The sequence below is a fragment of the Nylanderia fulva genome, unplaced genomic scaffold, assembly GCF_048542155.1.
Source record: "Nylanderia fulva isolate GAGA-0341 unplaced genomic scaffold, ASM4854215v1 Scaffold240, whole genome shotgun sequence".
NCBI classification, from domain to species: Eukaryota; Metazoa; Arthropoda; class Insecta; order Hymenoptera; family Formicidae; genus Nylanderia; species Nylanderia fulva.
The window spans coordinates 54,227-77,661 of NW_028190305.1; the positions used below are offsets into that span (position 1 = coordinate 54,227).

A 23,435-nucleotide genomic window follows, 5' to 3' on the forward strand; every position below is an offset into this window, starting at 1 on the left:
GCAACCCCGCGCCTTTCGGGATGCTAACATCTGCACGCCATAAACCTCGGGAACCAACAAATCATAGACTTTTACGACTTATTCTCTCTTAGATTTTCTCATCGCCTATTATCCTTATGACCAAATATGGTCACGAGGATCACTATCATGAAGAGCTCACTTGTTGCCTTCTCGGAACCACCAAACAACCTCATAACATAACATGTTTTCACTTTAGAAAAAGTTATAGAATCGATACTCCCGCTTTAAGCGGGAAGCACACACTTTTGCATAGGCGCATAAACGTAAGCATAATAATTTTAATTGGTCTATAAACGTATACATAAGAAATTCAACCAATCGAATTTTTTATGCATATGCTTATGCGCTTATGCAAGAGTGTGTGCTCCCCGCTTAAAGCAGGAGTATCGATTCTATAAGAGTGCCTTCACATAAGGCGTAACTTGCGTACGCGTAACTTGCGGTAACTTACGCCGACCAATCACATCGTCTCATTTCAGTATCAGCTTCTGTCTAGTTATTTTATGCTTTGTACGCTATTATCGTTACGCCGAATTCAATTTCTGGCGGAAGAAACGCTGATGCGTATTTGTAAAAAAAAACACAACTTCATTTGTGCGTTCTTCTGCCAAAGACTAAAGACAAAGAAGAAGTTAATTTTAATCCATCTATATCTATACATTAATAAGATGAACAAAAATAATCAAATAAGAGTAAGTTAACAAAAATTTAATTTATTATATAAGTTTTAATAGCGTTCGATTAAAAACAATCTACTGCTCGCGACATGTAATACAAAATTTCAAGTTTAAATTGTATATTAGTAGGTCTTCGTACTTTTTGCATTTGAAATCTGTTTTCTCTTTCTCTAATATTTAATATATTATATATTGATTTCTTGTTTTACATGCATGAATTTTTGAGAATTTTGAGCAATATGAACATCATAATGCATTATTTTCTACATTGCATGTTTAAATCTTTTCAGCACAAATGCGGATATTGTGGATGGCTGTTCCAATTTTCTACTAATTTTGTCGAGCATGAATGCTTCAAGCATTATGTAGAAGATAAGGATCGCATCGTTGTAGATAAAAATTTTGTCGTGACAATATGTTATAACAGTATGTTTACTACATTCTTTGCATATATTTTGTTGTATCATTTTATTGTATTATAGTAATTAAATGTATTTATTTATTTAATAATCCAAGAGAATGCAAAGACTGCGGAAGGTCCTACAGATACTTTGGATGAACTCTTGATCGAAGCAGTGAGGGCTCTTGTCTTCTACATATTTCGTTTATCTTGTCACTTTGCCAGCCATTTTAAATATGCGCGTTTTACGGAACCCAAAGCATCGGTTCCCCATGAAGCGTATTATTCAGGACGCGTAGGTTACGAAAACCAATCACAAGTTCTATTTAGAATTTCTGTTAAAGCATACAACGGAAATTCTAATCTACGATTGGTTGTATTAATTACACGTTCGCGCAATACGCCCTATGTGAATGCCGTTCTTCAGAATAGCGTAACCACGGCGTATCTTTTATTAAATCACTAGATTACACTAGAATACGCAGGTTACGCTTAACGCAAGTTACGCCTCATGTGACGGCACCCTAAGCGCCGTAGCGTAGACGTAAAACGGGGTCTACAATGGCAGCAGGAGTACAAAGTACAAGGGTGCATTCGTTTATGCAGAGACTGCCGCAGAATGCCGCAGATGTCGTTCGTTTACTCCACCTGCGCAACCGACTGCAGCGCAGTTTGTTGTTCGTTTAAGCAGAGCTGCTGCCTATCTGCGCAGCCATCTCGGAGGTCCTGCTCAGGATGCTCTGCTCGCAATACTGCGGACTACTGCGTAAACGAATGTAGTCTTCTCCATTGTTAAGCCAATTGAACTTGGAAACGTTGTCTGAAAATTATTTCAATTATAAGTTATGTTATAAAAGTTCAGAACAAAGAAGGTGGAGAACAACTCCTCCAAATAGATCCTACAAAACTAAAAGTAATGCAAGGTAAGTAATACAATAAAATTATGAAATCTGTTAATTTATATTTACGATCCAATTAACTTAAAAATGCATTTTTATCAAGAATATAAATTTAAAGTAATCTGTTTAAAAAAAATGTGCTTTTGTATAAAGATGCAATTCTGTTACAGTCATTCCTAGCTATCAAGCTACTTCGTCCCCAGTTAGTTTGGAAAAATCTGAGAAGTCTACATTCAGCAACATTTCAATCCTACTGTCATCACTGTCTGAAAATGTTATGTGCACACGTCATATGTCAGAACCTTCAATCTATTTAAAAATTTTATTATATTTATTCAAATAATAATTCATATTTAATATAAATATGATGGTTTCTAAATCGGCCTAAGAGCCATAGCACGAAAAATTACAAAAATTAATTATTCGGAACTGTATCTCTTTGGTACGAGATTACTAAAGTTCCATATATTAATTAACCTCGAACTTACATATGGAGAAATAGGCACGAAAAATATAGATCCGAAAAGTCTGAATAGCTTAGTGGTAAGAGCAGTCGCCCGGAAAGTGAAAGACGCGGGTTTGATTCCCGCTTCAGCGACTTTTCGGACCTATATTTTTCGCGCCTATTTCTCCATATGTAAGTTCGAGGTTAATTAATATATGGAACTTTAGTAATCTCGTACCAAGAAATACAGTTCCGAATAATTAATTTTCGTAATTTTTCGTGCTATGGCTCTTAGGCCAATTTAGAAATCATCATATTTATATTGTTTATATTGAGAGCCAATAAAAAATATTTATTTCTGAGTTAATTCATATTTATTTAAAATTTCTTTACTTACGCACTCCAATTACAATCTGAGCAGTCAATTCACGCAGGTGATCGTTCGGTAAATGATGTCACGTGACTCGCAGATAATAGACGCAGTAGATGCGCAGTGGATGCGCTAATCGCTGCATAAACGAATGCACCCCAAGAGTAAGCAGTAAGCAATACGAAATAGGATTGGCTCATTCCGTTATTCCCGACGAAATGAGCGAATCCCATTTTGTACTGTTTACTGCTTACTCTTGTACTCTGTACTCCTGCTGCCATTGTAGAAGTTTTGTAAAATTAGCCTACCAAAATTAGATTTTCGAAGTTTCAATAATTGGATTCAATAGTTGGTCTTTTATTGATCATTGTTGGTCATATTTTAGCGTTTGTTGGTTATTAGTTTGATTGTTATTAAAAAAATAAATATCAATGTGAAGTTAGCCTATCTAAATATACAATTTTAATAGATTTTAATTAATTATACGTCAAATCGATAGAAAATCGATTGTTGGTTCCAATTATGTCTTTAGAAATGATTGTTGGTCGATTATTTACTAATCATAACAAAATAATTATTTTTCAATCACATATACTGCGCATGCTGTTTCCAACCATTAAGTTAGCTCTAAATATATTATTCCGCGATCAGAGAAATGTACAATTAGATGAAAGAGGTATTTTATACAAATACGTTCAAATTGACACATTTATAATTAGTCTTAGTGTATTTATTAGGATTTTAAGTAATAGTATTAACAATATAAACTTTGTATTGAGAAAATCAGTTATTACAAAATTTATGGTTATTACAGGTGAAAATTAAAAAAAATTATTATTGCTAAATAAAAAACAATTAAATTATTATATTAATATTTCTAATTTTACAGATATTTGACTATGGCTTTGCACCAGCACGGACCAGAGAGCACCTTTTATTAACCTTAACCTGCTCCCGTTGACAACAGCAAGTTTTGCTGATAGACAATTCTCACATTGTCCGGTAGTTTTTTAATTGAAAGAGAAGTTATTAACTATAAAAAGACCAAACTACAGCAGTGAGGATTTCGAGAAACTTATCAGCTAACTTAATGGTTGGAAACAGCATGCGCAGTATATATGCGTATGCGCAGTATATGTGATTAAAAAATAATTATTTTGTTATGATTAGTAAATAATCGATCAACAATCATTTCTAAAGACATAATTGGGACCAACAATCGATTTCCTATCGATTTGACGTATAATTAATTAAAATCTATTAAAATTGTATATTTAGGTAGGCTAACTTCACATTGATATTTATTTTTTTAATAACAATCAAACTAATAATCAACAAAAGCTAAAATATGACCAACAATGATCAATAAAAGACCAACTATTGATTCCAATTATTGAAACTTCGAAAATCTAATTTTGGTAAGCTAACTTCACAGAACTCATTGTAGACCCCACTTTTAAGATCGTCTTAAGGCCAGCGTCCCATGGAGCGGATTATGCGGAAGCGGAACCTTCGGATCGCCAATCACGGAATTGTTCCGATAGAACTTATCGATGAGCTCCATCGGAACGATTCCATGATTGACGATCCGCTGGTTCCGCTTCCGCGTAATCCGCTCCATAGGACGCCGGCTTAAGTCTGTGTATCAATTCTGTAACTTTTTCTAAAGTGAAAATGTGAAAAGTGAAAAATTTCCGCCAATCGCACATCGATTTTATTTTAAAATCAATGCGTGATTGGTGGACATTTTTTACTTTTTATGTTTTCACTTTAGAAAAAGTTATAAAATCGATACCCAGATCGGAGGTTGATTTAAGATTTTGATCAACCAATCAAATGGCTGCGTGGCGTCTTAAGTTCGAACTTATGACTATATTCTAGAGAAAAGTTAAGGCAATAGAAATAAGAAAAAAACAAAATATCAACCAATCAGAAAAGGAGATAGATATTAGTCTCAGCTCCTATTCGTAGATATTTTCTATGTTTTATTCCTATTGCTTGTTGCATTGTGCAAGGGGCTTTACATAATCAATATCCTGCTAGGGAATAAATAATTAGACTGAAAGTTTTGGAAACGCAATAACACGTGATTATCTGTGGTGTGGCCAATGTCAGCTGATGTACAATAGAATCTCTCTGTATTTTGTATACGATTGATTGATTACAAAATTGCTTCACTTAGAAGCTTTATTTGCAAATTTTAGTCTGCTTTTACGAAGAGTATATAATGGCACTTCATTCCGCAGGAAAAGGAAAACTTCTAGCAGTGATTGGCGATGAGGTACGTATAATTTTGTTCATTCTTGATTAATAATATAATTTGTTAGAAATACATTTTTCTCTTAAATATACGCATTTATATTTATGTATTGATCAATTTTACAATAACTTGAATATAATATTTTGTAAAATTTTTTTAAAACTGATCTATATTATAATTAATTTAACTTCTATATAAACGCGACTGTGCTGTTACTTTTTATGAACTATCTTTATAACTTAATAAATAACTTAGATATTTTGATATTTAGCTACTTTAATCAAATTATAGTTGATTTAATTAGCAATTCAAGTAGTAGCTCTGCCTATAACAAAATTTGTATGTATAATAATAGTAATGCAATTCATCATTTCCATTTTAATCTTTCTTTTTATGTGTTAAACAGCAACAAATTCTAATTTTATTTATATTAAAATAATATTAACATAAATACAAATATTAAAATAATCATCAATAAAAATTATAATTTAGTTAAACTAGCTTTTAAATTCCTAATATATACTAAATTAATATAAATATATTAAATGTACACAATGTGTTGTTTATCACTGATTTTTAAACATATATGTATATTGAGATATTGGAAACTAATCTATTTGAAAAAATATTGCTTAGATTTTCTTTGCTTTTTAAATTTATTTTCTGTTATAATATGTTAATATGTATTGCAAAAAAATATATTGCAAACTAATACAATAAATATTATTTTAGGATACCTGTGTGGGTTTTTTGCTGGGTGGAGTTGGAGAGATCAATAAACATCGCCAGCCTAATTTTATGGTTGTCGATAAAAGTATGTAAGATTATGTTAAAAATTTTTATTGTAATAGCTTTTACACACAGAATGCAGCAATGTGTTGTATTTGATAAGACAATTTGTATTGTATGATAGGTAACTAAAAAAGTATTAAGAACTAATTACATACAATATGAAGATAAAATTAGTGATAAGGATCTTTTAATTATTTTAATCACTAAAAGACTACCATTTAAAATTGATATTAATAATTTATGCTATAAATAAAACAGAGATTTGCAATGAAATAGAAAAAAATTGATTCCTGTTGGTAATCTTAAAACTCTTTAGCTTTAGTTTATATGTGTTGTTTCTTTTTTACACAAATTAATAAAAATAGTCTTAAAATAAAACATTAAATTAAACATTATATTTTACTTAAGTAACATTTTACTTTTATTTGATATAAGAATTTTAATTGGAACATAATTAAAGAATTAAAAAATAATTAGAATGTTTTTAATATATATTTTTATTTATGGTGTAATTTATATCAGTATTATGAGTATTAAATCAGTATATTTATAGGAAAATTATTTAAACCAGATAATAATCTAAAAAAGATCGCAGCTTAATTTCGAAAAAGAATTTTAAAAAAGTAACTTGAAACTTTCAAAGATCATTTAGAATAAAGTTACAAAAAAAACTTCTTTGATGTGCATAATTTCAAAATTATAATTTTTTTATTTTAATTTAAATTTTTTATTATTGACTTTGAAATTAATCTATTTACATAAGAAACAAATGAGAAAAAGACTTTAGCTAAGACTTTAAGTTTTAAAAAGAACTTTTTAAAATATTTGCAGGACTCATTCTGTGTTAATTTTTTGGTAAAGTTATATACATTTTAATTTTATCGTTTTTTTGTTGATTCAAACTGATGTTATATAATTTTGTTTAAAAGTGTATTTACCCTTATCATTTGACAATTTTTTATTATTATGAAAAACTGGAATTTAAAAAATAAAATATAAAAAATAATTTAGTAAAGGAATTTTCTTGTACTATAAAGCATTCTCTTGTATTATAAATTTCTGAAAAAATAAAAAACTAATTAAGTCAGTTTATATAAAATATGCTTTATTGCTTGCATTGGTGCACTTTGTATGTATAAGTGATATGGACTCAATTGACATATAAAGCACTTTTTTAATGGAAAATTATTATGCTTTTCTATAATTCAGAATTTGAGTTATATATACAATGATATATATATGATGATTCACGAGTGTAATAAATCTTGACAGCTTATTTAGGTTATTCTAAATAAAAAATGTTAATGAACTTAGATTCTATTTTTAATGCTTACGTAGTTATGGAAGTTTTAAAATTTTACTGCTATTATAGTAAAAATCACACACTTGATAGGACAGAAGTGACCTTTGAATAATCAAAATAAAACATGAGAATATGCAAATATCATATAATTATCAAAGGAGATGTATATTGTGTATCATGTAATTATAGTTAAGTTTAATAAATGCTCATAATGTACTTCCTGAACTGAATGCATACATCACACTGATGAATCAAAGAATATAGATGTTTGAAGATACTCTACTTCTCATTCGATAACAAATGTGATTTCAAAATGATGTATCTTCTTATTATAAAAAAGAAAGTAACATAGTTAATTATATTAGCAGATGGATTGGACGTGGAACTCTTCTATCATGGACCATAGAGATCTCCAGATTTAAATTCTTTATTCTCTACATTTAAACACACACACACACACAGATAGTGTATAAATATATACACTGAATGATTTTATTCAAGAATTATTGATGTATTGAATGAAATTGTATTATAATAATACTACAATTGTGTACATTGTACAATTGTGTATACAATTTTTTGATTCATCAGTGCAATGCATGAATTCAAATTCAGGGAGCACATTTTGAGTATTTAGCAGTAGTAAAGTATTTTTTATTGAGTGTACATAATTTTATTTCGCCGAATTTCAATTATGTATATAACTTTAATTCTCGAATTTCTATTATAAACAATTTTAATTTTCCAAATTTCTATCATGAACATAATTTTAATTCACCGTATTTCTTTTATGTAAATAACTGAAATTATATATAAATTATTAATAGAAATTAGGCGAATTGAAATTATAAACGTAATCGAAATTCAAGAATTAAAATTATGCACACAATGAAAATTCAACAATAAAATTTTGTACATAATATAAATTTGAATTAAAATTATGTATATATGTATAACAGAAATTCGACAAATTAAAATTATTAACATAATAGAAATTCACGAATAAAAATTGTGTACATAATAGGAATGCGGGAATTACGAGATAAATATAGGAGAGTGAGTACGTACATACACATTCACATACATCTATCTAACTTTCTAAAAACTGTTACTTTATGTAAAAAAGTGCAAATTTGAACCTTATTATAAAATTATCAATTTTCAAAAAATTTTTTCTTAATAAATTAAATTTAAAAAAATACCGAACATTTAAAAAAATTATATTTTATGATTATACATTCTTCTAACTTATCTAGAGCTCATTATTTCCGTAATTAAGATGATTTAAAAAAATTTAAATAAAAAAATTGTGCAAATTGAAATTTGCATATTGCTTCTTTATCATATTAATTCAATTATGGTTTCCTTATAGAGGAAGCTTAACTTGCACATTGATTGATCAAAATTTAATTTCATTCATTAAGATTTTTCCATGAGGAAGCAATAATTAAAAGAGGATAATAATTTTGCTTTCTCATAAGGAATCTTATTGAGTAAAATTAAATTTTGATTAATCGATGTGCAAGTTAAGCTTCCTCTATGAGGAAGCCATAATTGAAGTAATATAGCGAAGAAGCAATATACTGGAGCATGTCTAAAAAGTGCGATTTTTTTACCTCGAGCGGAAAGTAAAATTCGAGTTGTTTTAGATCTCTACATCTAGAATAATGTAAAAACCATAGTGGTTTTTTCTAGAAATGCAGGGAACATTTAAATATCATCATATGTTTAGAGAAAATCACGTAAATCAATATTTCGCAATAAATCTATTGCTTGATGTTTCAGTCGAATATTTTGGTAAATATTTTGGTAACACCAACTTTCCAAGATCATTTAGACCGATTTTAAAGTCAGTCAATAATAAATTGTATAATATATGCATATACAGGGTGTCTAACGTCCGATCCGGGCTCTTTATCTTGGAAACGAATTGAGATATGAAAAAATGTTTCAAACAAAAGTTGTAGAGTTTCGAGGGAAACATAAGATCGTGCCATTGATTTGACCTTAAATAGTCATCTGAAGATCACGTGAAGGTCACTTTCAATTTCTTAAATGGAACTACCTATTTTTTATTACATATTCTTGTATGTTATTTCAAAAACTTTACAAAATCCTATACTAAAATATGTTTTTATAGAGTTCTTGTTGAATTATAAAGGTTTGAAGTTAACAATTTTTTGACATGAAATGTAAAATATCTTATAAAATATTCAGTTTTTGGTAATCATACCTTAATATTTTTTTTGCACGGAATAATGAGACAAATCAACTGGTATAAAGAAAACTAATTGTTTAAAAAAAAGTAATATTCAACATGCAGCTGCATACTTTTTTTATACGTAATTATGTTTTTTTTTTACACCAACTGATTGGTCTCATTATTCCATGCAAAACAGTATTAAGGTACGATTATCAAGAACCGAATATTTTACAAGATATTTTACATTTTATGTCAAAAAATTGTTAACTTCAAACCTTTATAACTCAACAAGAACTTTATGAAAACATATTTTAATAACTTTAAAACACCTTTCTCTCGACCAGAACTAATTTCCTTTATTACTTTCCAATCACAACGTTTCGACTATATTTTTAGTCCTTATCAAGTGATCAACTATACAAAAACATACAGATAACAAGGTTCAGTAAACTACACAATCTCGCCATTGATATTTGACAGTTAGATAAAATTTATACATACTTGTAAAAAAGAAAGAAAGAATTATTATTATAAGTCTTCTTTTGTCTCTTTATCATACGTTAATGGTTAAAATCATATGGATAGAGTCCTTAAGAATATCAGTTTTAATGTGGTACACAACATACTTAACAAATTAAATTGTTTAATTAAAGTCGGGAAAGATAGACTACTGACTGAGAATCCCACAGAAATAGTATATAAAATTAATTGTAAAAATTGCGACTTCATATATTGGACAGACAAAGAGGCATCTAAGTACACGAATAAAGGAACATTTCAATAATATCAAAATGCATTCCAGCAATTTATCTGTAATTAGCAAACATAGAATTAAATTTGACCATGACTTTGATTAATCTATGCCTAAGATCCTACAAAAACACATTAGAAAAAGAGAGATTGCTGAAATGTTTTTTATTAAGAAAAACAAAAACACTATCAACTTACAAAAGGACATTGAAAATTTAAGTAACATGTGCGACAAAATAATAAAGATCGCTTAGTCTTTCTTGATCCTTATGACATATTTGACGTGATGTCTATTAGACACTATTCTCCTATAATATTTTTGGATTGTAATAATTCTTTCTTTTTTTTTTACAAGTATGTATGAATTTTATCTAACTAAAATATCAATAGCGAGATTGTGTAGTTTACTGAATCTTGTTATCTGTATGTTTTTGTATAGTTGATCACTTGATAAGGACTAAAAATATAGTCGAAACGTTGTGATTGGAAAGTAATAAAAGAAATTAGCCAGTTTTGGTCGAGAGACGGGTGTTTTATAGTTATTTATTCTTTATTCTGACTGGTGAGACTCGAGGATTGACACTGTTAATTGATTTAAAATTTTATTATAGGGTTTTGTAAAGCTTTTGAAATAACATATAAGAATATGTAATGAAAAATAGGTAGTCCCATTAAAGAAATTGAAGGTGATTTTTATGTGACCAAATGATTATTCAAGGTCAAATCAATGGCATGATCTTATGTCTCTCTCGAAATCCTACAACTTTTGTTTGAGACTTTTCGTATCTTAAATCGTTTCCAAGATAAAAAGCCCAAGTCGGACTTTAAGAACACCCTGTATACATATTATTCAATTTATGATTAACTGACATTAAAAAAAAAAAAAAATCGTTCTAAATAATTTTAGAAACTTGGTATTACCAAAATATTTACTAAAATATTCGGGTAAAACATCAAGAAATCTCGATTTGTTGAGATATTGATTTACGTGATTTTCTCTAAACATATGATGATATTTAAATGTTCCCTGCAATTCTAGGAAAAACCACTATGGTTTTTACATTATTCTAGATGTATGAGACCTAAAACAACTCGAATTTTACTTTCCGCTCGAGGTCAAAAAATCGCACTTTTTGGACATTCTCCTTTATTATTTCTTACAAAGCATATAATTTTACTATAATAGCAGTAAAATTTTAAAATTTTCTCATAATTACGTAAGTACTGAAATATATATATATATATATATATATATATATATATATATATATATTCATTAACATTTTTTATTGATAAAGGCTTCTGAAACAATTTGTTAAATAATCTGTTTGTTACATTTGTTTTAAATCATCCTGTATGTAAAATATGTATTAAATTTAAATGAGTCAGAATAAAATTTTATTTATTTACAAATGTTTTTAATTTTATATAATTTCAATTCATTCTATTTACATATGAACAGTTTTATTAAAATTATATCAATTTTCAGAAATATACATTACTTGTTGCAGAGAGAGATTCTATATACACTCATATTATTATAATATAAATTATAAGATTACTTAATGGGTATAAATTAATGTTAAATAATGATTCTTGTAGACACAGCGATAAGCGAGATAGAAGACACATTCAAGCGTTTTATCAAGCGTGATGATATCGATATCATTCTTATTAATCAGAATGTAAGTAGCCAAAATTTTGTTACATATTTTAATATATGTGTACGGAAACAAACTTTTATTTTGCATGATCATATATCCAAATAACATTACTAATTTAATGATATTTGATCGTAGGTAGCAGAAATGATTCGTCATGTAATTGACAGTCACACTCAACCAATACCTGCTGTACTAGAAATTCCGAGCAAAGATCATCCATACGACGCCAGCAAAGATTCCATTTTAAGACGCGCTAAGGTACCATTTTACGAATTTTTATACTTGATGTTTAACAGTCTATTGTTTAATTTAACTTGTAGCTTTTTATTCTATTCTAAGGAAAATTTATTTGCTACAATTATTGTTTACAGGGAATGTTCAACCCAGAAGATATACATTAATATAAATGTGGCATTGTTGGAATTATACACTATGTATATACAGTTAAACAGAATTATTCGATTGATTATCGTATGTATTTTACATATCTTTTATGTTATTCAGTAAATAGATACAAATGACATAAAACTGCTGTAATACACATTTTTACATGTATCTGATTGTTGAATAATCTTCACTGTGCAGTGAAACTGTTGTATTACTGGTGACATCAAAATTAATGAAATTCGGGAGAACGAGGAAGATGATTCGAGAATGAGCACAATGAGTTTTTCGAGTTTTATTTAATACAACGATTTCATAAAGACTGGAAGCTTCGACCAGCACAAAGTCTGCACATTTCAAAATCGTAATGGTCAGAGAGAAAAGAGTAGGGACATGCATATGTAGTACAAATACATTGTGATTGTGCAATTGTATTCGGGTATATAATATCGGAATAACCAAAAAATCATCCACGAGCACATGCCTACTTGTGAAGACTATCTACATAGAGACAATAGAGAAGCAGGTAAAGATGAGAAAAGTCTGGTCTTTTTCAGAACTGTATGTTCCTTGCTCTTCGCCGATCATTAAATTATGACGTTTAAATTATGACGTCAAAGACGAAAAAATACGTTAAAAATTCTTGGATGTTATTTTGAAATAAAAAGATACTTCGATGAAACAGCACTTTAGATGGTTTTAGCACACTCTTAAAATATTTCAAAAATTCTTTCCTTTATAATCAATCAATAGTTGTAAAATGACTATAATATGAGGTTCAGTCCGCCTGATCTTTGCACATGCAGTTATTCCGCATGACAAAGTCTAATCATTTTAGTTGTTGATTGATTGTTAAGAGAAAAGAATAGTTTTCGAGGTATTTTAAAAGTGTACTAAAGCCATCTGAAATAGTGTTTCATCGAATCTTTTCATTTAAAAATGGCATCTAAGAATTTTCAGTGTACTTTCTCTGATGTCATAATCCAACATGGTCGTGGCGAGAACCCAGGAGCCTTAAGGGAATTCCTGAACTGTCTATTATCGATAAAATTACTATTTTTATATTTCTAATCTTTTTTAATTTGACAGAATTAATGCGACAAAAATATACTTTTCCAACTACAATTGCAAAACATACATCAATTATTCCAAGAAACGATTTTATTCGGAAAACGAGAAATAATTATGAAATTATAGTTTTCTCTCATTACCTATTTTTATCCCAATAAGATATCTCGAATTACAGACGAGTTGTCAACTAATCATAATATGCTTCATATAAAAAGTGTACACTTTATATGAACGTAAAAATTACCTGAGATTGAAGTACACAAAAAAAACTGTTATTCTCTAAATTTATGTCTAATATAAAAGTATAGCTTGTATTATATGATTCACATATGTATATGTGCGTGTGTCATACAGTGGGAGGAGCATTTTTGTGGACAAAATTCGGCTAACGATAAAATTCTCAATGGATTAAAACATTTTTTTAAAGTTGAAAATTGAATAGGCTCTAAGTATGTTCTGCTTAAATTTTGATTATAGTTCAAATAAAAAATGGCGAATCCAATAAAGTAAGCATAACATATCAAAACTATACGATTCATTAAAATCGATTTCTATTTCAAAATTCGGCTGTTTGTAAATTTTTCCGTTATCTTAAAACCGCAATTTTTTTTATTCAAATTATGGATTCGAAATTATCGATTATACAAATATATAAAAACATTTCTGAGTTAACATGCACGTTTTGTTACGAATTCATTCACAATCAATCGTACAGTTTTAATGTTATACCCACTTTATTGCATTCGCCATTTTTTATTTCGATCATAATCAAAATTTAATCAGAACATACGTATAGCCTATTTAATTTCTAACAAATTAAAAAAACTTTAAAATCCATTAAGAATTCAATTATGTTGACTGAATTTTTTCCACAAAAGGTGCTTTTTTCCCTACTGTGCGTTGTTAGGTATAATAGAGTAAAAAACAAGAGTACATATTTAAGTTCAAATATAATAGTATGGACGCAGAAAAAAGTGACTCCATGTATGCAATGCATGTTAGGCTCAAAGATCGAAAACGCTCATTGAACGAAAAAACCGATCACAACGCGTTCTGACTTCTCCAATTCAACCACAACGCGATATTTGTATCATGACATTTTCAAAAACGCTCATAACGCATTTTGATATGTTAAAAAAACCACAAAGCGCGAAATTCGTGTTGAGGTTCTTTTAATAATTGACCAAAATGCATTCTGGCAATGCAAAAATACCACAATGCGTTGTGGATATTTATTGATGCAGCCATGACGCGATGTGTCCTGCTGGTGTATATACATTCTTGTTCGTAATTTGTTGTTCATTTAGCGTGCAGTAATATTACAGTGTGGACGTATTGTTGATTGCATGCTAATCATGTCCGCTAAAAAAAAGATTGGTATAACTTTGGGGAAAACCCACTCATATAAAATAATAGATAACAATACCCAATTCCTATGTATTTTTGCTTTCTGAATACTAAACGAATATTAAATTTAAAAATGGAGTTCACCATTCGTTGAAACGTGAAAGTTATAAACCGAAGTTTGGAGCTTTATCTAATCATTATGAAAATAAAAATAATAAATGAAAAGGTAAGGTTGTGGCTTAATATATTATTATACATATAGATATGAATATGTGTATAATTATAATATTAATAAAAATAACTAAGTAAATGATAATTGATAATATTTTACATTTTCTATAATTGTAAGATTACATATAATTTTTAATATAAGTTTGAAAATTACAAAATAAGTTATTGCTGATTAATTCTATTGTTACAAATCTCTACTACATCTATTACATTTCTAAATTTGAAATTAAATACTGATATACAATATTTATGAAAATAAAAAAATATAAGATAAATTACGAATAATTATTTAGAGTAATAATAAATAAAGTAAGCACATCAGAACGCGTAATTATTTTTTATAGAATTCCATGTGTAGTCAGGATTTTCATGCGGAATTGGCACAGGTCAGGATCTTTATTTAAAAATAGGCTTTAGTAATCAGGAGAATGCTGGAATATTAAGTATGTATATAGCGATTGTTCCAAATACGTTTATTGCGAATATTATTGAGAGATCGCTCAGGTGAAATCTTATCACTCGTCCAAGAGCAGGCTGATTGTCAGAACCGAAAACGGGTGTGCGAGTGTCAGAGTGAGTCTTTTAGAGTGTGTCCTTACGTCTCGAAATTAACCATATTTATACTGCTTGTCTCGATTCTCATCCCTTCCGTAATTCCTCGAACCAATCGCTTAAGCGACTGAAAATTCATGTTTCGATGTGTCCATACGGACGTTTGTATCTCACGTTTTATCGTCGTGTAAATATTATCGATGTACATAACTGATATATGTTATTACAAAGGAAGGTGAGACAGTATCTCGCAAATAACAATTAATTAAATAATACGGAAAAATAATCATACGACTACATGCCATTCTGACATTTTGACCGTTTCGGGCAAAGAGTAAAGTATACATTTAAAAGAAGACATGTCTTAATCTCACCCTCGGAACAAAATACAATACACGCAGAAAAAAAATATAAAATAAAATACATATTCTGATTTCATTCTCGAAATAAAAAGAAATCGCGTCACATAGTCAATGATCCCATATCAATTTTTAATATATATGTATACGGACGCATCTGATCTGGTGTGCATACACCAGTATACGGTCACTGAGTCAATTGAAAGCCCTCGACATCGATGACAATATAACGATCGTGGTCTAAGACCTTTTTTATTATGTACGGACCTTTAAATTTAGGTATTAATTTTTTATTTATTCCGGTGTAGTTTCGATATTGCGTATTTCTACGTAGTCACCGATGCTATACCTGTGTGCCGGTCCTTGTAAGTTGTATCTCATTTCGTTCTTGCACTGTGATTCGTTTATATTCGTACGAGCCTCATCATGAAAATCTGTATTATCCTGTCGCAGAGATATTTAACTATTATTTTCTTAAATTTTTAAATAAAATTTATTTAATTTAAAAAAATTTTTTAAATAAAGAAAAAATAAATAAAATATATCATAAAAAATACAATATATGAAATAAATTAAATAAATAAAATAAAATAAATAAAAATATAAGAAATAAACTGGCCAAAGGTAATAAATAAAATTAAAAAAAAATTAAATAAATAATTATATTTTGTCCATTTTTTGAACCATAAATTTCAAACTTTTTTCATGGCAAATAGTATTATCCCAGACAACACTATGTCTAAAAGTAGCGGCGCATAAGACATCTTTAAGTAGTCTTTAAGAAATCTTACGATATGATATCCAAAAGACGTCTTAAAGATGCGCCAACTTGAGACATGGTGTTGTCTGGGATTAGATAAAACATTAATCCCAGTAAAATTTCAAGATGAGCATAGGCATGATTCCGAAAATACAAGGAAGTGAAAGTGATGATCTCCAGTTAGTCCATCACTTTCACCCTTTAATATCTCCGAAACCGTGCCTATGCTCATATTAAAATTTCTTTGGGATTAATGTCCCAGATAACTTTGACAGTCTAGCTGTGCAATTTCAAAATGAACAGTATAAGGGAGCAATGACAAAAGCAATGCATTATGGATTAGTAATGGAGTATTCTGCCAAAATTTCCTTAAGTGCTATGACAGGCATAAAACTTTATGATATTGGTCCAATTGTGTGTGCAAGACAGCCTTTTTTGGCTTGCAGTCCAGATGGGATCATTGTTAACGGAACGGAGATGGATATCATTAAAATTAAGTGTCCTTATTAGTGTAAGGACTCTGTTATTATCGATAAGAATGTAAACAAATCTTTAATCGACTACTTAATTCTCAATGCTCTTGGTGAACCTGAATTAAAACAAACTCATGTTTATTACACTCATTATCAGATACAAACTTTGTTGTACATAACTAGCAATCGGGCTAGCATCGTGCAAGTTATTTATTTTTTCCCAGCATGATTTGGTAAATGTTTTTCGGAATGCACAATTTTTGAAAGCTGTTATCCCTAAAATAGAATATTTTTATTTCAAATATTTCCTCCCAATCTTGAAAAATACGTGGAAATAATTAACAATATTACTAAAAAAATAAAGTTTTCAACAAATTTTAATACTTGTTTTAAAAAAATGTTTTTAAACATTTATTTATTAATGTTTAAATGAATATTGTTTCTTTATTTTCAAAGTTTATAAAGTAGATATAATTACTGTTATAAATTGTTAATTTACATCATTATCTATACATTTCTCGTATTAAATATATGATTCAAAACTTTCATTGTTGTCTTTTATAATTGTTTGCTTGAGATTTGCAAGAACGCATGTCATATACATAACTTTATCCAATTTAGGTAATAATTCGATGTTTATATACTCTAAAATTTTTACACGTTGAATAGCATGCTCAACGTGAATTGTGACATTGGCTATTTTGTATTGTTATATGACTTCTTCCCTCATAAATTGTAGGTTTGTGGCAAATGGTGGCATTACTAAAACACACTGACGTTTGAAAAGTTCAATTTTTATTGTAGGAAATCCTATATCGGCCATAATTTCACCTCCAAGCTCTACTAGGTTGATAAAGCCCGGTCGACCACAATGAAGCAATCGGTAGATCTATCACCGTAACCTTTAGATAAAAAAGTAATTTTTCCAAATGGATTTATTCCGATTAAATATTTTACTGTAAAATCGGATTTGTAAGAAGAATACATTAAGGCACGTTTGTCAAGTAAAGGTGGAGTATCTGTACGAATTTCAGTACAGTCTATGATGGCTCGACAGTTAGGATAATTTTTAAACACAGAAGGCATTGAGGATCGAATTGTCTTTCTACTTGGCCAAAATATCCAAGTTTTAGTATTTTCATGTAAAGTTTCTAAGACATTATAAAAAATGGTCGACATACTTGACGCAGAAATATGAAAAAATACTCCTATGGCTTCGAACGTTAAACCAAGCTTCATTTTTATTAAAAATAATAGTAATTTGTTCTGAACATTAATTACTTTGTAATATTTCGGTTGTCCATGTGTTAGAGGTTTTATAAACGCTAAGAGGATTTGAAACATGGACAGTGAGATTCCAGCCAGCTGTTTCATATCTGAATCAGTCTTTATATCAACGAAACCTATAAATCCAGGTCTTATATCACAATCGGGACTTACTCCAACAGTCTTTGTTTATACAGGTTGCGGAGCAACAACAATAACTTTTTTAGAGCGATTCTCAGGCTTATTGACATTGATACATGTTTGTGTTGATGCTTCGTTAGTCGAAGGATCTTGCCAGCAATACATAAACGATAAGTTGTTTTTAGGAGGCGTGTCTAAATCTATTTGCGTCATGACACTACTCATATTGCGAGAAGCTTCAACTACTGCGTCAGATGTTTTAGTAGTCTCGAATGAAACAATCAAGCCTTCTTCATGTTGTAGAGCCACTGGGTACAAACTGCAATTTACGTTGTTGTCTTTTAACTCTTTCCGTTCTTTGTGAATTTTCAACATTTCTTTTTCGATAAATGCTTGGAAAAATTGTTGGACTGTATGCAGCTGTTGTAGGGTCCTCTGATCTTTTACTTCCTTCAAAATGAAGATTACAGATTCTCGAATTTTTATTTGGCTGCCATGCTTTACTATTTGATCTAAATAATAAAAAATAGAATGAAGAAATGATAAGAAATATAGCTCGAATTAAGCTATGGAATTTTTGAAATCAATGCAATAAATAAATAATCTTTAGGTTATACATACGCAATTCGACGAACTGCAATAATCCATTTCTTTCAACGTTCACATTCTCACGGTTTTTCCGGAAACGAAAAACAACTTAATTCGGGATTTTTTGAATCACGAGATGTATAGTTCACAACGCAACAAATACGAGCAGATTTTTTTTGCGAATTTTCGGAGTTCATTTTATATGTGTCATATTTGTTCTACACGAACTTTTTGCGTACAATTATTGCAAACTTTGGCCGCATAGCGGCTCCACTCGAGCTACTGGAGAAGCGTGTTCTCTATGGAATGATGCTTTCTCGCCATTGTGCGGCCGTATCGGTTGCGACGCAAGGGGATACCATCCTCGCGCCGCGCCCTCCCAAAAAGTTTAGAGGGCGGGGTCGCGGCTCGAGAGTACCCGCTCGAACTGCCACCCCGCTACGGAGTGGCGCTCTCTCCTTTTCCCAAAGGAAACAGGGATTCGGTATCTAGCTCCGGAGGCCCTCACCAAAGAAACCCTCCCAGAAGGGGAAGGAGTCTTCACGGCAGTGGTGCCGCCGCCTGCCGCATCCCCTCGCGGAGGGACCACGTACTAATGGAGGTCAAATTTGCATTTGACCCCCTATGGTCCCCATGTCCCTGAGATCGTGATTCCCTCTCTCTCGGGATTTGACCTTCGATCTAGAGACATCGCCGAGACCTTTCCTGGGAGGAGTGCCTTGGCGGGGAGAGCATAGCGCTCTAGGGGTCCGCTCCCGCTATTGAATCCTATCGGGCCTATTTGCTCGATGAGACTACCCTCCCTCTTACTCCCCTTTTTTCTAAGGAGTGAGGAAACTCGGCCTTTGCCGTTCAAAGGTCTCTACCTTTGCTACTTAGCCAAGGGAATCCTGCCGAACATCTGGTCGAGCTCCCTACTGGAGCGATTCTGTCGTCTCTTTGCGAGGTCACCGGGAGAGAAGTCCAGGACTTAAGCATCCCAGGTCCCCCTTCGACATCATCCGGAACGGTGCGAGGTGCGACTCCTGCCCCCGTCTCTCTCCTTGGAATTTGGTCGTCTTCTCCCGGGATTCGATGGAGAGAGCGGGTTTTCTCCGCAGAGCGGGTCTTCTTCACTGACCTGCTTTACCTGCACCTGACAGGTGGGGTGCAAATTACTGGACACCTTGTATATTATAATCATTATTCTTACCGGGGAATAATAGACAAATTTGATATAAGTTAATAGGACCGACGTTGGGAAATTTGCGAGTATAAAGTTATTACTTTATTGGGCGCCAGTCCGCGCCACACTAAATACACGAAAAAGTGTAAATTCTCTTAAAATCCCGAATTTTCCGTGACGGCGATAACTCGGCTTTCTCAGAGCGTCAAGGGGTAGAAGAGGAAGTTCATATAGGAAAGTACGGTATTTGAGAATGGTTATTCGAAAATCACAATGTTCAATATGAAAGAGAATATATTATCGATTATATGGTAAAAAAAGTAGTTCGTGTAAAATAGAGTGATTATATGTAATACTTTCTTCTTTGTATCATATATAGAAGAAAGTATTACATATAATATAGTAGCTCGTAATCAAGCAAGTAGATAATATAAAGATCAATAGGTGATCGAGTATAAAAGATATATAATAAAAAGAAATAAAAAAAGCAATGGAAATAATCGATTTTTTTACATATTTTAAAAGATGCATATTTAAAAAATGTTCTCTCCAAATTTCAAAAAGAAATTTACAAAATTGACGGAAATATAGCATTTTCTGTGAAGAGGTGTTAAGCAGTCGATGCGCCGAGCGGCAGGTATACGGTTTATTCGTAGTAAAAAACCTTTTATGTATTCTACCAGCCTAATCTTTATACACACTATAGGGATCCTCGTTCTTAGAATATATTTCCGTTAGGTATTGCAGAGCCATTTCTTTTGTATAGATGTGAAGAGAGCTCTGAAAAGTATAGTTCAGTCGGTTTGCGGCAGCTTCACAGTTTGCACCGTATCGATCGTGTCGTTGAATTTTTGAGATTATATCATAGATAGAAGAGAAAAAAGACATAGAGTCGGAGAAAAAACAATGAGAAGCGGTGATAGGAAGCGGAAAAAATCGAGTCCACATCGATACGAATTAGAAAAAGAACGTTCGAATATCAGCACTTCTTTGAAAAAGCTAAGCAGCTTTCACGAAAGTAATATAACAGTACATTCAAATATTAGTTACAGATTGGTAAATTTTATTACTGTTTTTGCAACAATAAGCCAATTCGTGAAATGTAAAGTGTGTGGAAGTGACGTGGAATTTTGCAAGAATAATCGACGAGGTCTTGGATTTAAAATTATCATAAAGTGCAACTTGTGTGCGCCAAAAGAAATTCCCTCATGCCCAACGATTAAAAATGCATACGAAATTAATCGTCGATTTATTTTTGCAATGATTGTTAGGAGTGTCAGGTGGAGCAGAGAAGTTTTGTGCATTTATGGACTTGCTGCGCCCTATTTTCCAATCATTTTATAATACTGCTACCGACCAAATTTGCAATGTCACGGAATATATAAAAAATTATCATTACAAAGAGCTGGCGAAGAAGAAAAAAATTAACTATAAAAAATGTGGAAAAGAAGATGGGTTTACCGTTTCCGGCGATGGTTCTTGGCGCAATCGTGGTTTTACTTCTTTACACGGTGTGATAAGTATCATCGGTTACTATTCTAAAAAAGTACTTGATATTTGTGTGAAATCGGCATACTGCAAGGCATGCGCATTATGGCAAAAAAGTAATTCCGAAGAGTATTAAACTTGGCTAGAAAACCACGCTGAAAAATATGACGTAAATCACATTGGTTCTGCAGGCAAAATGGAACTTGACGCCGTTGTTGAAATGTTTCAAAGGGCTAAAGAATTACACAAAATGAAGTACGTGAATTACATCGGGGACGGCAATTCAAAAACGTACAACAAAATTGTAGAGTTGATTCCACATAACGCAAAAAAAAAAGAATGTGTGAATCACGTTCAAAAACGAATAGGAACAAGATTACGAAATTGCAAAAAAGCAAAAAAGGGCCTCGGCGGAAAGGGCAAGTTGACTGGAAAGCTTATTGAAGAATTAACTTGTTGAAAGTTTTGTGGGTAGGTCGAATAAACGATTTCTACAGTCGTAATTATAAAGGTTTTCACTCTTTAATGAAACTTTATCTCTCGTGCGCCGTACTTGACTATCGTGACACAAGACAATACAATACTAAGCTCGTTCGTCTTCCGGCCTCAGAGGGAACAGGTGCCGGAGAGGGGGAATACTGCCGAAGTCAAGCGCGCTACTTATACGTGCGTGTTATCGCAGGATATTATAGACTATATACTTTATAAAAAAAAATGTGAGAGTTTTGATTTATTTTAACATAACTACGTACTATGGCTTTACAATTCGTCGCAATAGTAATTCTGCAGAAGACATGAGGAAGGCTAGTTGGGCAACATTTTACCATAAATGTTCTACCAATGAAGTTCCTCAACATCAGAATTGTCTGAAAGGAGAAGACTCGTGGTGCTCATGGCAGCAGGCAAGTGCAAAAGGGACATTGGCCAACTATACACATAAACAGGCATTGCCTGTAGATGTCATTGAAGCAATAAAGCCTATATGAGGATCTTAGCAGAGACAATCTTTTGGAGCGATGTTTAGGCGCTTTTAACCAAAACAATAACGAAAGTCTAAACGCCGTTATTTGGAAATTCGCGCCAAAGACATCATTTAGCGACACTTCTACTATCAAGATTGTCGCTAATATTGCCACCATACTTTTCAACGACGGACATATAGGCCTCATGGATGTCTTGGAGGCATTAGGTCTTAAAATTGGCGAAACACTATCAATACTTTTTTTTTTTTTTTTTTTTTTTTTTGCGATCGGCGCGGGAAGAGGGAAGTACTCTTTATTACTACCCCGGGACCGGTCTCGGGGTTATGTGGGATTCAGGCTCCACTATGTGCGTCTTGACATGGCTTCATCGCCTACTATCCACTAAACCCTACCCTTGGGTGTAAAAAGCAACTCTTCTCTACTGTTGATCAGCCGGGTAAGAACTGTTGTACACATGGCTTTTACCCGATTGATCCAGTTCTACGGTGTTATCGTTCCATCCTTACCGGATCCCTCCAATAATGGTAAAATTAAATATCCCCCATATGTTCGTAACCCTCATGTGTTAAGCATACACCCAGTCATCACCAGTTCATGCAAAACTGCCAAGGATTGTTGTACTATCCCCCTTAAATTTATCAATACTTATACTGCTACGCAATTGACGAGAAGCGTATTTGCAAAGCCGAGCGCCAAACACATAAAAACACGCACGAGAGCCGTTTAACTGCAAAACAAAATATTAGCGCCGGCGATGACCATTTTATGGATGCTGAGGAACTACTATATGGTCCAGGAATAGCTGATTAACAATGAGTTAATAAATTTCCTTTTTTATTTATA

The 23,435-nt window shown here is 31.4% G+C and overlaps 1 protein-coding gene, 1 long non-coding RNA gene and 2 pseudogenes across 3 annotated transcripts; all 4 read left to right on the forward strand.

The window, feature by feature from the left end:
* The first annotated feature begins 1,551 nt into the window (after positions 1-1,551).
* On the forward strand, positions 1,552-2,809 carry LOC146723037 (uncharacterized). Its single transcript, XR_014924804.1, has 2 exons — positions 1,552-2,021; positions 2,168-2,809. It is a non-coding gene; the product is annotated as an uncharacterized LOC146723037 (long non-coding RNA).
* Positions 2,810-4,878: 2,069 nt separating this feature from the next.
* On the forward strand, positions 4,879-14,902 carry Vha14-1 (V-type proton ATPase subunit Vha14-1). Of its 2 annotated transcripts, XR_003821732.2 has the most exons (6): positions 4,879-5,093; positions 5,805-5,886; positions 11,723-11,805; positions 11,920-12,042; positions 12,156-12,255; positions 12,370-14,902. XR_003821732.2 is itself a non-coding variant. In XM_029317154.2 (5 exons), the coding sequence occupies exons 1-5, from the start codon at positions 5,040-5,042 to the stop codon at positions 12,183-12,185; spliced, it is 372 nt and encodes a 123-aa protein (XP_029172987.1). In that variant the 5' UTR covers positions 4,879-5,039; the 3' UTR covers positions 12,186-12,312. The 2 variants fall into 2 exon arrangements, 1 of the variants encoding a protein (XP_029172987.1); XM_029317154.2 differs by lacking the exon at positions 12,370-14,902 and having other exon boundaries at positions 12,156-12,312.
* A 5,840-nt stretch (positions 14,903-20,742) lies between these two features.
* On the forward strand, positions 20,743-22,255 carry LOC146723038 (uncharacterized; annotated as a pseudogene).
* Positions 22,135-22,977, forward strand: LOC146723039 (uncharacterized; annotated as a pseudogene).
* The last annotated feature ends 458 nt before the right edge of the window (positions 22,978-23,435 follow it).

Bases quoted from the DNA above. Each gene is read 5' to 3' on its own strand.
- Vha14-1 (XM_029317154.2), top strand. From the start codon at position 5,040: ATGGCACTTCATTCCGCAGGAAAAGGAAAACTTCTAGCAGTGATTGGC. The intron at 5,887-11,722 runs GTATGTAAGATT...TGATTCTTGTAG, and splicing joins TTTTATGGTTGTCGATAAAA to ACACAGCGATAAGCGAGATA. The intron at 11,806-11,919 runs GTAAGTAGCCAA...ATTTGATCGTAG, and splicing joins TCATTCTTATTAATCAGAAT to GTAGCAGAAATGATTCGTCA.